This window comes from Pristiophorus japonicus, chromosome 1, assembly GCF_044704955.1.
Source record: "Pristiophorus japonicus isolate sPriJap1 chromosome 1, sPriJap1.hap1, whole genome shotgun sequence".
Classification (NCBI taxonomy): Eukaryota; Metazoa; Chordata; class Chondrichthyes; family Pristiophoridae; genus Pristiophorus; species Pristiophorus japonicus.
In genome coordinates this window covers 517,165,437-517,178,591 of record NC_091977.1, presented here as the reverse complement: position 1 = coordinate 517,178,591, position 13,155 = coordinate 517,165,437, and the positions used below count along the sequence as shown (strand labels likewise).

Here is a 13,155-nt window from a genome sequence, read left to right as displayed (position 1 = left end):
ATAGGAGAATAGATTAAAAGACAACAGAAAATCTGAATGTACATAATCAGAAAAAGGCAGCTTTTTTTCTCCAGTTGTGTAAGACATAGATGAAGTGTTAATAACTAGATAAGAGCCTAGATTTTTTCTCCCAAATGCCGCTTGTGTTTGGTAATAATGGAGTAAACTGGGGAGGCCAGCCTTCTGCCCAAACCCCATTTAAAAAAAAAAGCCACTGGCATTTTCCTTTGTCTGCCTTGCTGCATGCAGAAACGTTCCATTTCTGCCAGTCACCGTCTCTGCTCCCTCAGGAATAACGCCTGTATCGAAGAGCTGTTTGAAGGCTTTTGGTGGCAGGAGCCAGGCTGAAAGTATGACTATGTCCAAGCCCTCCTTCAGTTGTTGGTGCTTCTCTCTGCTGTTTCCTATCCCTTTCAGAAGGATTATTCAAAGCAGGCCTTTGTTTTGCAAGTTTTTCCTGTTTTACTGAGCTGCTGCCCTATCCCTTTAAAGCAGCGGCAGCGAGTGAAACAGGATATCCCTCCCACATTGTAATAATTTGGTCTCAAGAATCTATAATGTATGAAAATGAAAGTTGGTGTTATGAAAAAAAAACTCAAGAAATTATCTTTAAGAGTCCTGGATAAAATAAACCCGAGAATCCTCAAGAGAATGTCGACTAGGTAAAAACATCGGTTAAGCTCCCGCTACTGAAACTGCTGATTCATAATGAGGCACGGTTCCACGGCCAACAGTGGCACTCTAGGATCTGACAAGTGGCATTCTTCACCTGTGAACTGAGACAACGAGTTTCTGTTGGCAGTTCAATCATGGCAAACCATAACAACTGCTGCCTCAGGAACAGTACCCCAGCGAGGGAATCAGCACCTTCAGAAGAGAAGGCAAGAATATTGGAAAGAAATTAAATAAAGCAAACATGAGTGGTTTCTTTTCTCACACATATTCTCAATATTAATGTGCTGTTAAGATACAGAATGCCTGTATTATATACAATTTAGCAAGCTTATAATGGAAAACTTCATTATGTACTTGCATGCAGGATCATTTTCAATTAAACTTTAGTTCAAAAGTATTTGAAGAGTTTTGCATATTTTCACAGCACTTCATGTTTGCCAATTTCAAAAGAGAACGATTAACTTTGCATTATTATTGGCTATTCTGATAAATATAGCTCATAAATATTACACAATTATACAACTTAACAAGAAAAAAAATTATGGTTGGTATGACCTGGACTGTTATCTCTTGCAGTCATCTGCATCACTAGAGCCATCTGTTGACGTTCCGATAGTGGATACCCAATAAGTATGCCGCCAAGTGTAGCCTTGCAAACGGGAACAGATTTTTTGTTTCCAGGCTCCTTTTTCATTTTCTTTTTCTCAGGAACTTCCTTTTCTGAAATGTTTATAAAAATGGAAGAAGTTATTTCTAAAGCCTCACCCACCATTTTCACAGTTCATTTTGCTGCAATCATTTATTAACAACTTATAGCACCTTTAACATAGTAAAACGTCCCAATGCGCTTCACAGGAGTGTTATAAGACAAAACAAATAAATTTGACACCAAGCCACATAAGAAGAAATTACGGCAGACGACCAAAAGCTTGGTCAAAGAGGTATGTTTTAAGGAGCTTCTTAAAGGAGGAAAAAGAGAGGCAAAGTGGTTTAGGGAGAGAATTCCAGAGCTTGGGGCCTAGGCAGCTGAAGGCACTGCACAATCTAAAAAAAACAATGAATGAAAATCACTCAATTTAAAATCACTTTCCTGGGGGGGGGGGGGGAGAGAAGGAGAAGATGCCTAATCTACACTCAGCAACTGTCCAGCAGTTCACCATGTAGGGAGCTATGGGCATAGACCCATGTCCCATCACTCCATATTGCAGCATTGCTGAGAAGGGCACTTGAACAAGATAAAGTTTGGGATTGTGGCCCTTGACAAAAGCTTTTATGAAAGAGACAGTCCTAGCAACATGATTTGAATAGGTAACAGGACATGCTGATCACAATACAAGTTTGATGGTTTGAGATTTCAAATCTTGCCAACAGAAATGTTAAAAAAATAAACAAGTCTCAGTGAACAAATTAGGTACAATACAAATTTCAGATTAAGTACACCATTTTATTCGGCATAACCTCCTCTGCAACAATGGAAGCAAATTAGTACCTAATTACTTTTTGGATTTTATAGTACTTTACAATTTTCCATTTGAGTTGTGGAATCTCCAAGGATACTACACCATCAACTTACATATATTAAGTTTACTGGACACTTCCTTAGAAAGGCAATATGTATATTAATTTTGAAACTGTAATTTCAAAGAATTTAGGTATAATACAATTCAGAAATGTGCTAATTTTAACTCCCATTTCCAACCTCCAATTCAAATGGTAATTAATTATAGCTGAAGTTAGAAAACTGAAAGCATAAGTATAAAAATTACTTATAATATAGAAAAAATTGAATTCTGAAGCATTTCCAAAAATCAACTTTACTGGAATAAAACATAATTTGGGCCTGAAATCGCGCTCCCCATGGGCACGTATGAAGTGCGCATGCGTCAGTGGGGTCGGCGTGTGCTTAAACCCAGCACTTGCGATCTGTCAAAAATTCATGACAGATTGCAAGCATGTGAAGGAAAAGGGTCTCTGCGGGTGAAGAGTTGGGCTATTTGCCCAGCGAAGTCCAAATTCTGCTTTTACCAGTGCAAGAGTTAAAAAAAAAATCAAAAAATAAAATGTTATTACTCATTTATATCTATTAAAAATCCTGTCCATTAAGTTGTTTATTTTTAGCATTGTTAAAACATATAAATTTAAAAAAACTATTTGTAGAAAATATTTGATTGAATTGCATTCAATGTGTTTTTAAAATTAATTTTCAACGTTTGTGTGTTTTTGGAGGTATTCCCATTCATACTTGTGGCAGCTCCGTACGTATGGAATTACTATAAATATGAATGGGGATCCCCCATCTCTGATAGATTGGCCGGCCCACATAATTCCAGAGATCCGTTTGAAACCCGAACGATCCTGGGTTAAGTGGGCCCCAAGACCGCAAGTAGAAATTATTGTAATTGAAGGCATTCGCCTGCGGGAAGCCTCCAACCGCAACTCTGGGCCATTGACTGTGGGCTGTATTTTCGGCGAAAATGGTAGTTTTACAACAAAATTTGTGTTTTTGCGGCATTACGGTTTTTAGGCCTAACTTTAGTCCTTTATGCATCGGTAAAGTCGGCGCTGCGCGAGGATTCACGTGGCAAACCGCAAGTTTCGGCAACTTTAGTCCGAGACTAAAAAAGGAGGGAGAGAGAAAACAGGGAATTATAGACCGGGTAGCCTGACATTGGTGGTGGGGAAAATGTTGGAATCAATTATTAAAGATGTAATAGCAGCGCATTTGGAAAGCAGTGACAGGATCGGTCCAAGTCAGCATGGATTTATGAAAGGGAAATCATGCTCGACAAATCCAGAATTTTTTGAGGATGTAACTAGTAGAGTGGACATGGGTGAGCCAGTGGATGTGGTGTATTTAGACTTTCAAAGGCTTTTGACAAGGTCCCACACAAGAGATTGGTGTGCAAAATTAAAGCACATGGGATCGGGGGTAATGTATTGGTGTGGATAGAGAACTGGTTGGCAGACAGGAAGCAAAGAGTGGGAATAAACGGGTCCTTTTCAGAATGGCAGGCAGTGACTAGTGGGGTACCACAGGGTTCAGTGCTGGGACCCCAGCTATTTATAATATACATAAATGATTTAAATGAAGGAATTGAATGTAATATCTCCAAGTTTGCAGATGACACTAAACTGGGTGGCAGTGTGAGCTGTGAGGAGGATGCTGAGAGGCTGCAGGGTGTCTTAGACAGGTTAGATGAGTGGCAGATGTGGTAATAATGTAGATAAATGTCAGGATATCCACTTTTGTGGCAAAAACACAAAGGCAGATTATTATCTGAATGGCGGCAGATTAGGAAAAGGGGAGGTGCAACGAGACCTGGGTGTCATGGTTCATCAGTCATTGAAAGTTGGTATGCAGGTACAGCAGGCGGTGAAGACAGCAAATGGCATGTTGGCCTTCATAGCTAGGGGATTTGAGCATAGGAGCAGGGAGGTCTTACTATAATTGTACAGGGCCTTGGTGAGGCCTCACCTGGAATAGTGTGTTCAGTTTTGGTCTCCTAATCTGAGGAAGGACGTTCTTGCTATTGAGGAAGTGCAGCGAAGGTTCACCAGACTGATTCCAGGGATGGCTGGACTGACATGAGGAGAGACTGGATCAAGTGGGCCTTTATTCACTGGAGTTTAGAAGGATGAGAGGGGTTCTCATAGAAACGTATAAGATTCTGACGGGACGGGACAGGTTAGATGCGGGAAGAATGTTCCCGATGTTGGGGGAGTCCAGAACCAGGGGATGCAGTCTTAGGATAAGGGGTAAGCCATTTAGGACTGAGATGAGGAGAAACTTCTTCACTCAGAGAGTTGTTAACCTGTGGAATTCTCTACCGCAGAGTTGTTGATGCCAGTTCATTGAATATATTCAAGAGGGAGTTAGATATGGCCCTTACGGCTAAAGGGATCAAGGGGTATGGAGAGAAAGCAGGAAAGGGGTACTGAGGTGAATGATCAGCCATGATCTTATTGAATGGCGGTGCAGGCTCGAAGGGCCGAATGGCCTATTCCTGCACCTATTTTCTATGTTTCTATGAGACCGGTAATGCTGCGAGAGGCGCTTTAGGAGGGGGGGAAAAACAAAATTGCAAAACATTCACAAAACCCTTACCTACTAAATTGCTGAAAAAGAATTAAAAAATAAAAACTTTAACTTACCTCTTTTGAAGGTCTTCATACTTACTGCTGCTGCTGACAGGGCTGCACCGACAGGTTTGACCCCATCGATATTCTGGGCGTGGCGGAGAGCGGCGAAAGTACGATGGTAACGTTTCATGTCATGCACCTCTCCCCGGCAGTACGTGGAAGCGCCGGAGCAAAAAGGTGCCCGAAGATCCCGCCGACCTGGTTTTTGCCGTGGAGGGTCAAATCGCAGTGAAAACCCGGTCGCAAAGTTGGCAAAAATCCAGCCCAGTCTTTTAATTACACTAGTTCGACAAAGTATTTGAAAACATTTCCCTGTTTAGACCGTATGATTAGCACTGGTTACTGCAATAACAATTGATTATGTCACTATCAGGAAACTCTCCTGGATTTTTTCTATTTAATTTACCCAAGATTGGCAAAAATTAGAGGACAAGTGCTGCTTCTGCATTTAAAGTTTGCTCTCTTGGGTTGGCAGCAGCATGGCGAGCTGTAATTGTTCACAAATGCTCAGTTGAAGTATAACTTGTAGGTTTCAGGGGTAATAGTAAAAAATGACTGAGTTTGGATAACTTGATGTGAGCAAAAAGCATCATGGATTAACTAGTAGAGGGGGAGTAGGTACAGCATGTGCTACAAACATCTCTGCAGAGCAGAAAGCCTGAGCTGAGCAAGATAAGACAGCTGGTGTAGTGATTAATTGTATTCCTGTAGACAACAGACCCTTCGATGAGAATTGCGTCACATGACATTAGGAATGTGTAATTAACTATCACATGACTTTAGGAGTGCACAAGCTTAAGATAGTTAAGCGAGGTTACCATGGATACAGAAGTATTATTGGCAAATGGAGAAACATTGAAGTGATGAGGCCTACTGTCTGAACTACAGAACCAGCCAAAGCCGGTTTCAGCCATTTCTTAAACAAGTAGAATTGCACACGGTGTTGAGGATACCTTATATCCTGTGGCCATTTCATAGGCGGTCCCTCGAAACGAGGATGACTTGCTTCCATGCCAAAAAAAGGACGCGTTCACAGGTGTTTCAATGAAGGACCTGAACTATATCCTGAAGGGTGGAAGATGCCTGTGCGTGCATTTTTTTAACATGGGGTGGCTGTTGCACATCAGCCACCACATGAGCTTGACAGAGCTAGGTCTTGGTCCAGTGGCAAGGATTACCCAAGACAACTGGAGACCAGCTCTGCTGCACGGACCAAGTGCGCACATGTATCGCAGTGTGGGCTGGCCCGTGAGGCCCCTGGGCCCGAACTCGTGCCTCCCCTGGGCCCCGATCATGTCCCTCCACAGTCTGTCGCCCCGACCTCGCTGCTCCTGCTGTATCTGCCCACGCTCCAATCACCGACCTGGATCTTGATGACGTCACTCTTCACAGCCGTCGCCCTCCTGCACCAGCTCGCGCTGTACCTTGCAATGGCCTGCCTTCACGCTGCCCATGGCTGCAACTCGCTCCTCCTTCAGGCTTAGTGAATGTCCAAAATTTGGCAGATGGAGCATAGTGTGGAAAAACAAAGGCGAGATGGTGAAGTTGACTGCAACGTGATCGACTCCAGACATAAGATCACCTCTCATTCTTCTGAACTCCAATGTGGCCAAAGTAGGTGTGTTATAGAAGGCTGTGTAAAACGAGAGCGAGTGTATACAGGAGTAATGTGGTCAGCTGGAACGGAAGAGATCAAGCTCAGGTGTCCAAGGTTCCACCCAGTAAGTTGACTGCAAGCAGATATGCGAACACACATCACTTGCATGTGTACTTGATTGATATATCAATGTTATACAGGTGCAACGTCCCGAATCCGAAACTGCGAAACCTGGAATTTTCTGAAAACCGGATATTTTGCGCATTGCTGATGGGAGTTGTCCCGAATCCGGAATTATTGTCTGAAAATCGGACATTGAGACAAAACCCAAAATCCGACATGGATTCGGTTAAGGATTCCAGACAAGAAAATCAAATCTGAAATCCGGAATCTTCGACTGAATTCGTGCCAGATTTTGGATTTTGCCGGATTTCAGACTATTGATTTTCTTGTCTAAAAATCAGAAAAAACTCCAAAACCGAAATGGACTCAGTCCCGAGGATTCCGGACGCTGTACCTGTATATTTCTTAATAAAGTAGTAAAGTTGCTGAAACTAGCAACCCAGAGCTATTATCTGGAGCGGCGATGTTCTTACATAACTCTGTTTCCATGGCAGAGCTGATTCACCTGTCCTCCCAAATCTTTATTGAACAGCAGAACCAGCAAATTGAAGGTATTCTCTTCCAATTTAAAAAAATGTCAACAATACCATTAGACTTATAGATTTGAATCAGAGGAGCTGTTTCTTTGCAGTCTATGCAGAGCACAATTAAACAATTTAATTCCTTTACAGTGCTTTATCTGACCATAGAATGCTGTCAGACTGAAGCACAAACTGATAACTCAAAAGGTAAACTACTGTCACAAACATTAAATGTTAATAACGTGGAATTGAACATAGCTTTTCCAGTAACAGTTATTTGGAGGAAGGGGGCAAGAGAAGCCTTCACCAACTCAGTACAGATTCACACGAGGCATGTAGTGAAGTCAAGGTCACTCTGGACCTGCACCTTTATTTCACAGCTCTGGAATGCTGCACTTGCCTGAGACCTGTCCTTATATACCTGTCTCTCGTAAGTGCACCCCTGGTGGTAAGGTATGCTGGTGGTTACAGGTCATATCTTATTACAGTCATGTATAGCATGTTAGGATACAGTTATGTATAATAATGTAAGGAAACATGACAAAACCCTCCCCCAATGTCTTAATAGGTTCAGTCTCTCAGGTGGTCTACGCTCTCGCGTGGAACGTCTGAATTGTGGTTCAGTTGTTTGTCTTGGTGTCTGTTTTTCTTTGGGTGTGGTTGCTGGTATCTCGCCTGGGCTGTCTGTTTCGATTGGTGTGATTGTTGTTGACTCGCCTGGGCTGTCTGTTGGGATTGCCCTTTCCTCAGGTTGTTCCCTCTGTCTGTCCACCAGGTGTGGTGCGAGTTCCACATTGTAGTCTGCCTCTGGTTCCGCAGTGTTGTTGGTAAATCTGCTTTTGACTTGGTTTACATGCCTCCGGCAGGTTTTGTCATTGTCCATTTGTACTACCAGTAGCCTGTTTCCTTCCTTGCCCGTTACTGTCCCTGCAAGCCATTTGGGACCCCTGCCACAGTTTAGTACAAACACTTTGTCCCCTATCTCATTCCATCTCCCCCTCGAATTTCTGTCATGGTACTCTGTAAAAGGGTTTTAATTCCTCGGGGCAGGCATCGCGAGCCTCTGCCCAGTCACCGGTTAGGACACATCTTTTTACTAAGGATAACGTGGGGTCGCTGGCCGTCCAGGCTCTGATTTGGCGAGCCGTCATGGGCGAACCTGCGGACTCAAAGGCATTGATTGCCATGACTATCTCACAGTCCTGTTCGTCAGACCCTTCCGTGGTCGCCAGGGGTAGCCTGCTGAGCGCGTCGGCACAGTTGTCTGTGCCTGGTCTGTGCCTTATTGTGTAGTCGTAGGACGCCAGCATGAGTGCCCACCGTTGAATTCGCGCCAAGGCATTGCCGTTTATTGCCTTGCTCTCGGATAGGAGGGACGTGAGGGGCTTGTGGTCGGTTTCTAACGCGAACTTGGCCCCGAAAAGGTATTGGTGCATCTTTTTGACACCGTACACGCACGTGAGCGCCTCCTTCTCTACCATTCCGTACCCGCGCTCCGCCTGCGAAAGTGACCTGGAGGCATAAGCTATGGGTTGTAATTTGCCCGCACTATTGACATGTTGCAAAACGCACCCGACCCCATACGCTGACGCATCGCATGTGAGAACTAGCTTTTTACCTGGGTCAAAGAAAGTCAAAATACTGCTGGAACACAGAAGGTTGCGTGCCTTATTGAAGGCGCGTTCCTGGGCGTCCCCCAAAAACCAATCGCACCCCTTCCTGAGTAGCACGTGGAGAGGCTCCAGCAGCGTGCTTAAGTTCTGCATAAAGTTCCCAAAGTAATTGAGTAGCCCGAGAAAGGCACGCAGTTCTGAGACATTCCAGGGCCTGGGTGCCAGGCGAATTGCTTCGGTTTTGGACTCTGTTGGGCGGATTCCATCAGCGGCAATCCTTTGGCCCAAAAATTCATCCTCGGGTGCGAGAAACAGGCACTTGGATTTCTTAACTCGTAGGCCTACCCGATCCAACCCGCTTTAGTGCTTCCTCCAAATTACGGAGATGGGAGTCGGTGTCCCTGCCCGTGATAAGTATGTCGTCTTGAAATACAACCGTCCCCGGGATGGACTTGAGCAGACTCTCCATGTTGCGCTGGAATATGGCAGCTGCCGACCTGATGCCAAATGGGCATCGATTGCACATGGAAAGGCCTCGATGTGTGTTGATGGTGGTGAGTAGCTTGGATTCCTCGGTCAATTCTTGCGTCATATACGCAGATGTGAGGACTAATATTTGAGAAAAGTTTACCTCCAGCCAATGTGGCAAATAAGTCCTCCGCTCTGGGCAGCGGGTACTGGTCCTGTAGGGAGACTCTGTTTATGGTCATTTGTAGTCCCCACAGATTCGTACGGATCCATCAGGTTTCATGACTGGGACGATGGGACTTGCCCAGTCGCTAAATTCCACAGGTGATATAATGCCTTCCCACAGAAGCCTGTCTAGTTCGTGTTCAATCTTTTCCCTCATCACATAGGGTACAGCTCTGGCCTTGTGATGTCGAGCATCCGGTGTGATGTAGATTTTGACTTTGGCCCCTTTGAAAGTGCCCACACCTGGCTGAAAGAGATGTTCAAATCGCTTTATAACTGTTGAGCAGGAGGTCCGTTCCTCTAATGACATGGCATGGACATCATCCCCTTTCCAGTTTAGTTTTGCCAGCCAGCTTCTCCCCAGCAGTGCTGGGGAGTCTCCGGGGACAATCCACAGGGGAAGTCGGTTCACTGTCCCTTTGTGTGTGACAGAGAGCATGGCGCTGCCGAGGACTGGTATGATTTCTTTGGTATTGGTCCTTAGTGTGATGTCGACCCTTGTGAGTTTTGCTCTGTCTCTTATTCGGCCACAGTTATTCAAATTGTTGAGCGCCCATGAGAGATTGACTCGCTCCCGTATCAGCTCCACGTTGACAGATATCCCGTTGAGTAGGACCCTCATCATTATAGGAGGCGTCCTGTTGTAGGAGCAGCGGCCATTGATCTTGTTGACCCGCTGTACACCGGTGCCCCGGGTACTGTCCCCACCATCTTCTGGTCTGCTTTCCGACCCATCCGATTCGTATACCAGCCGAGCAGCCGTTTTTTTGCACATGCCCTGTATATTCACAATTTCTGCAATCAGCCTGCTGAAATCGACAACCCCTTGACGAGTGCCCACCCCCACACCTCCAGCACAGACCTGTTCCATTGTTTAAAGTGTTCCCAAAGAATGAGCTGCGTCTGGCTGATCTCTCGAGCTTCTCTCAGTTTGTAGTTGATTGCTCGCATTGTGGGTTGATGTTGTGTGAACTGCCGTTCCTGTGGCCCTTGATGGCTTCTGCCTGCTGTTGAGAGCCTGTTCTCCCGGTTTTGTCTGTGTGTGGGGGTAGCAGCTTGTTTAGTGCTGTGAACTTCTTGTTCTGCTATTTCGTTAGTTGTCATACCTGCATTGTAAATCAACCTCGTTTCTTCTTCCCCTACCAAGAATGTCTGTGCAACCAGTGCTGCTGCCTCTAAGGTCAGGTTCTTGGTCTCTATGAGCTTTCGGAATATGCCTGCGTGGCCTATTCCTTCAATGAAAAAGTCTCTCAGCATTTCTCTCCTCAGTTCATCGGAGAACTCACATAAACTAGCCAACCTCCGAAGTTCCGCCAAGAAGTCGGGTATGCTCTGGCCCACACAGCGTCTGTAGTTGTAGAACCTGTGTCTGGCCATGTGTAGGCTGCTCACTGGCTTCAGGTGGCCTCTTACCAGTGTGCTCAATTCTTCAAACGACTTGCTTGCTGGTTTCTCGGGTGCCAACAGATCCTTCATTAAAGCGTATGTTTTCGAGCCACAGCTGGTCAAGAGATGGGCTCTTCTCTTGTCTGCCTTATCGTCACCTAACCAGTCTTTGGTTACAAAGCTTTGCTGGAGCCTTCCTATAAAGTCCTCCCAATTGTCTCCCGCATTGTACTTTTCATCTGATCCGTTGTTCGCCATTCTGTGGATTCTGTAATCCCGTAACTCGTCGCCACTGTAAAGTCCTGTCCCCTCAGTACAGATTCACACAAGGCATGTAGTGAAGTCAAGGTCACTCTGGACCTGCACCTTTATTTCACAGCTCTGGAATGCTGCACTTGCCTGAGACCTTTCCTTATATACCCGTCTCTCGCAAGTGCACCCCTGGTGGTAAGGTATGCTGGTGGTTACAGGTCATATCTTATTACAGTCATGTATAGCATGTTAGGATACAGTTATATATAATAATGTAAGGAAACATGACAGCATTTACCAGAGTATGTCCTATAAGGTGGTATTAATCGTTCTCCCCAGGTTTCACTCGAGTGTCCTGGATCTGAATCTAAAGAGCAAGAGAAATGGAAAATGCAGAGTAAGAAAAATGTTTAACATTTAAAACACATCCATAGCAAAGGAAACCCTGTACTCTTTAATAAGCTTGTGTTATTAGGAACTTCAAGCTTGATGGCAAGTCTATTGCTTCAAGATCTTGAACAATATTTTTGAGAGCTTTTAAATGGAGACTGCATGTACACATTTTCAAATGATTACAGCCTAAGTACCAAAAATCCCTCCCTTGTCCAGCACATTGACACTATCTCTGCAAACACCAAGCAAAACTAGAGAGTTTGTCTTTGAGAACCTGGCATCATTTTGGAGGAACTAAATTCTGTCCATCCACACTGATCAATGAGTAAAATATCAACGATATAATTCTTTTTATTTGTTGATGGATAAGGTTCTGAAAACTTCAAGCTAGTAAGTTGAAGGGATGAAAAACAAGCTTAGCAGCATTTTTCTTCAGCTCAGAGCTCTTTCCTCCCCAAGGTCAAATTACATTGTTTAAAAACATGTGGGCTCCTGTGAAGTCTATTTTCAGATCCTTGCAGACCAACATTTCAGAAACTAAAATTTCCTGTCATGTGATTCTGGTAAGTGGAATGTCCACAACTGGCCAACCAAATGGCAAATTTAGGTCATGTGACTCAAAACCAAGATAAAAGGGACTTTCCTTTCTGTATTTGTGTAGCTGAACTAGAAAATGAGTAGTTTTATATTTAGGTCTACAAAGTGTAATACCATGCAACATTTGTGTTTTATTGGGAAAATAACAGATGTTGATATAAATTATTTAGAACTATTTTCTCTACTGGATACTACACTATGACAATGAATTCACAACCCTGGCAGCACCTGACAAACTACTAAGTTTTCTTAAAGTAGCTCTGGAAATGTCTTAGTCTCTGATCGGCTCAGAAGTTCTTGTAGGGGAAGGGAAAAGAGAGATTATGGGTACGTGTTCGAACGTTACAAAAGTACTACATTGGTTCTAAAAGGTGGTCGTGAAAGGCCCTATATAAATGCAAATCTTTCTTTCTTATGTGCAGATCCTCAAGTGTACCACATGCCAACCATGAGCAGAAGCATGTAGTTGCATGTCAGTTTGGCTCAGAAGATTGTGGGTTTGAGCTCCTAATGAAAGCTGACACCCTAGTATTGCTTTGCCAGAAATGCATTCTTTCAGAGGAGACATTAAACAACTTTCATTTGTTCCGTCTATTCCCTCCTCTGACACAGTACTAAAGGTGTCAGGAGTAGTCACTGCAAGAACATAAGACAATCAACATGAAAAGGCAATTCAATCCACGGAGCCTGCTCTTTCCCCATAGAGTATAGTTTGTTCCAACAGGGGCTCTCCAATCTACCAACAAAGATAAAACTCTTAAAATTTATCCCAAACACTTCTGCCTCATGCTATCTAAATGTCCCACTGTCTGAGGCTGAACCAGACTGATCGCAACTGAGCATCCAACCCCAAATCTAACATTGCCTGTTTCCACCCCTGCCTCCGCCCATCTGCTGCTGAAACCCATATCCATGCTTTTGTTACTTCTTGACTTGACTATTCCAATGCCCTCCTGGTCGGCCTCCCATCTTCTGTAAACTTGTTCATCCAAAACTCTGCTGCCCGTATCCTAACACGTACAAATCAAGTTACCTACCTACATTGGCTCCCGGTCAAGCAACAGCTTGAATTCAAAATAGTTATCCTTGTGTTCAAATCCCTCCATGGCCGTGTCCCTCCCTATCTCGAATCTCTTCCAACCCTACATGCCTCTTGACAACTTTG

The 13,155-nt window shown here is 44.2% G+C and overlaps 1 protein-coding gene across 5 annotated transcripts in view; it reads right to left on the bottom strand.

The window, feature by feature from the left end:
- ankrd12 (ankyrin repeat domain 12) overlaps window positions 1-13,155 on the bottom strand; it is a 304,379-nt gene that overhangs the window by 71,095 nt on the left and 220,129 nt on the right. For 4 of the 5 annotated variants that reach the window (XR_011596100.1, XM_070896030.1, XM_070896039.1 and 1 more), the window contains 2 exons: window positions 11,299-11,367; window positions 1,231-1,395 (listed from right to left, as the gene is read on the bottom strand). Coding sequence is in view for 4 of the 5 variants with exons in the window: in XM_070896030.1 (XP_070752131.1) it covers window positions 1,231-1,395; window positions 11,299-11,367 (234 nt within the window). In the remaining variant the exon portion in view is untranslated. The remainder of the gene's footprint in view (window positions 1-1,230; window positions 1,396-11,298; window positions 11,368-13,155) is intronic. The other variant, XM_070896060.1, reaches the window with a different exon arrangement.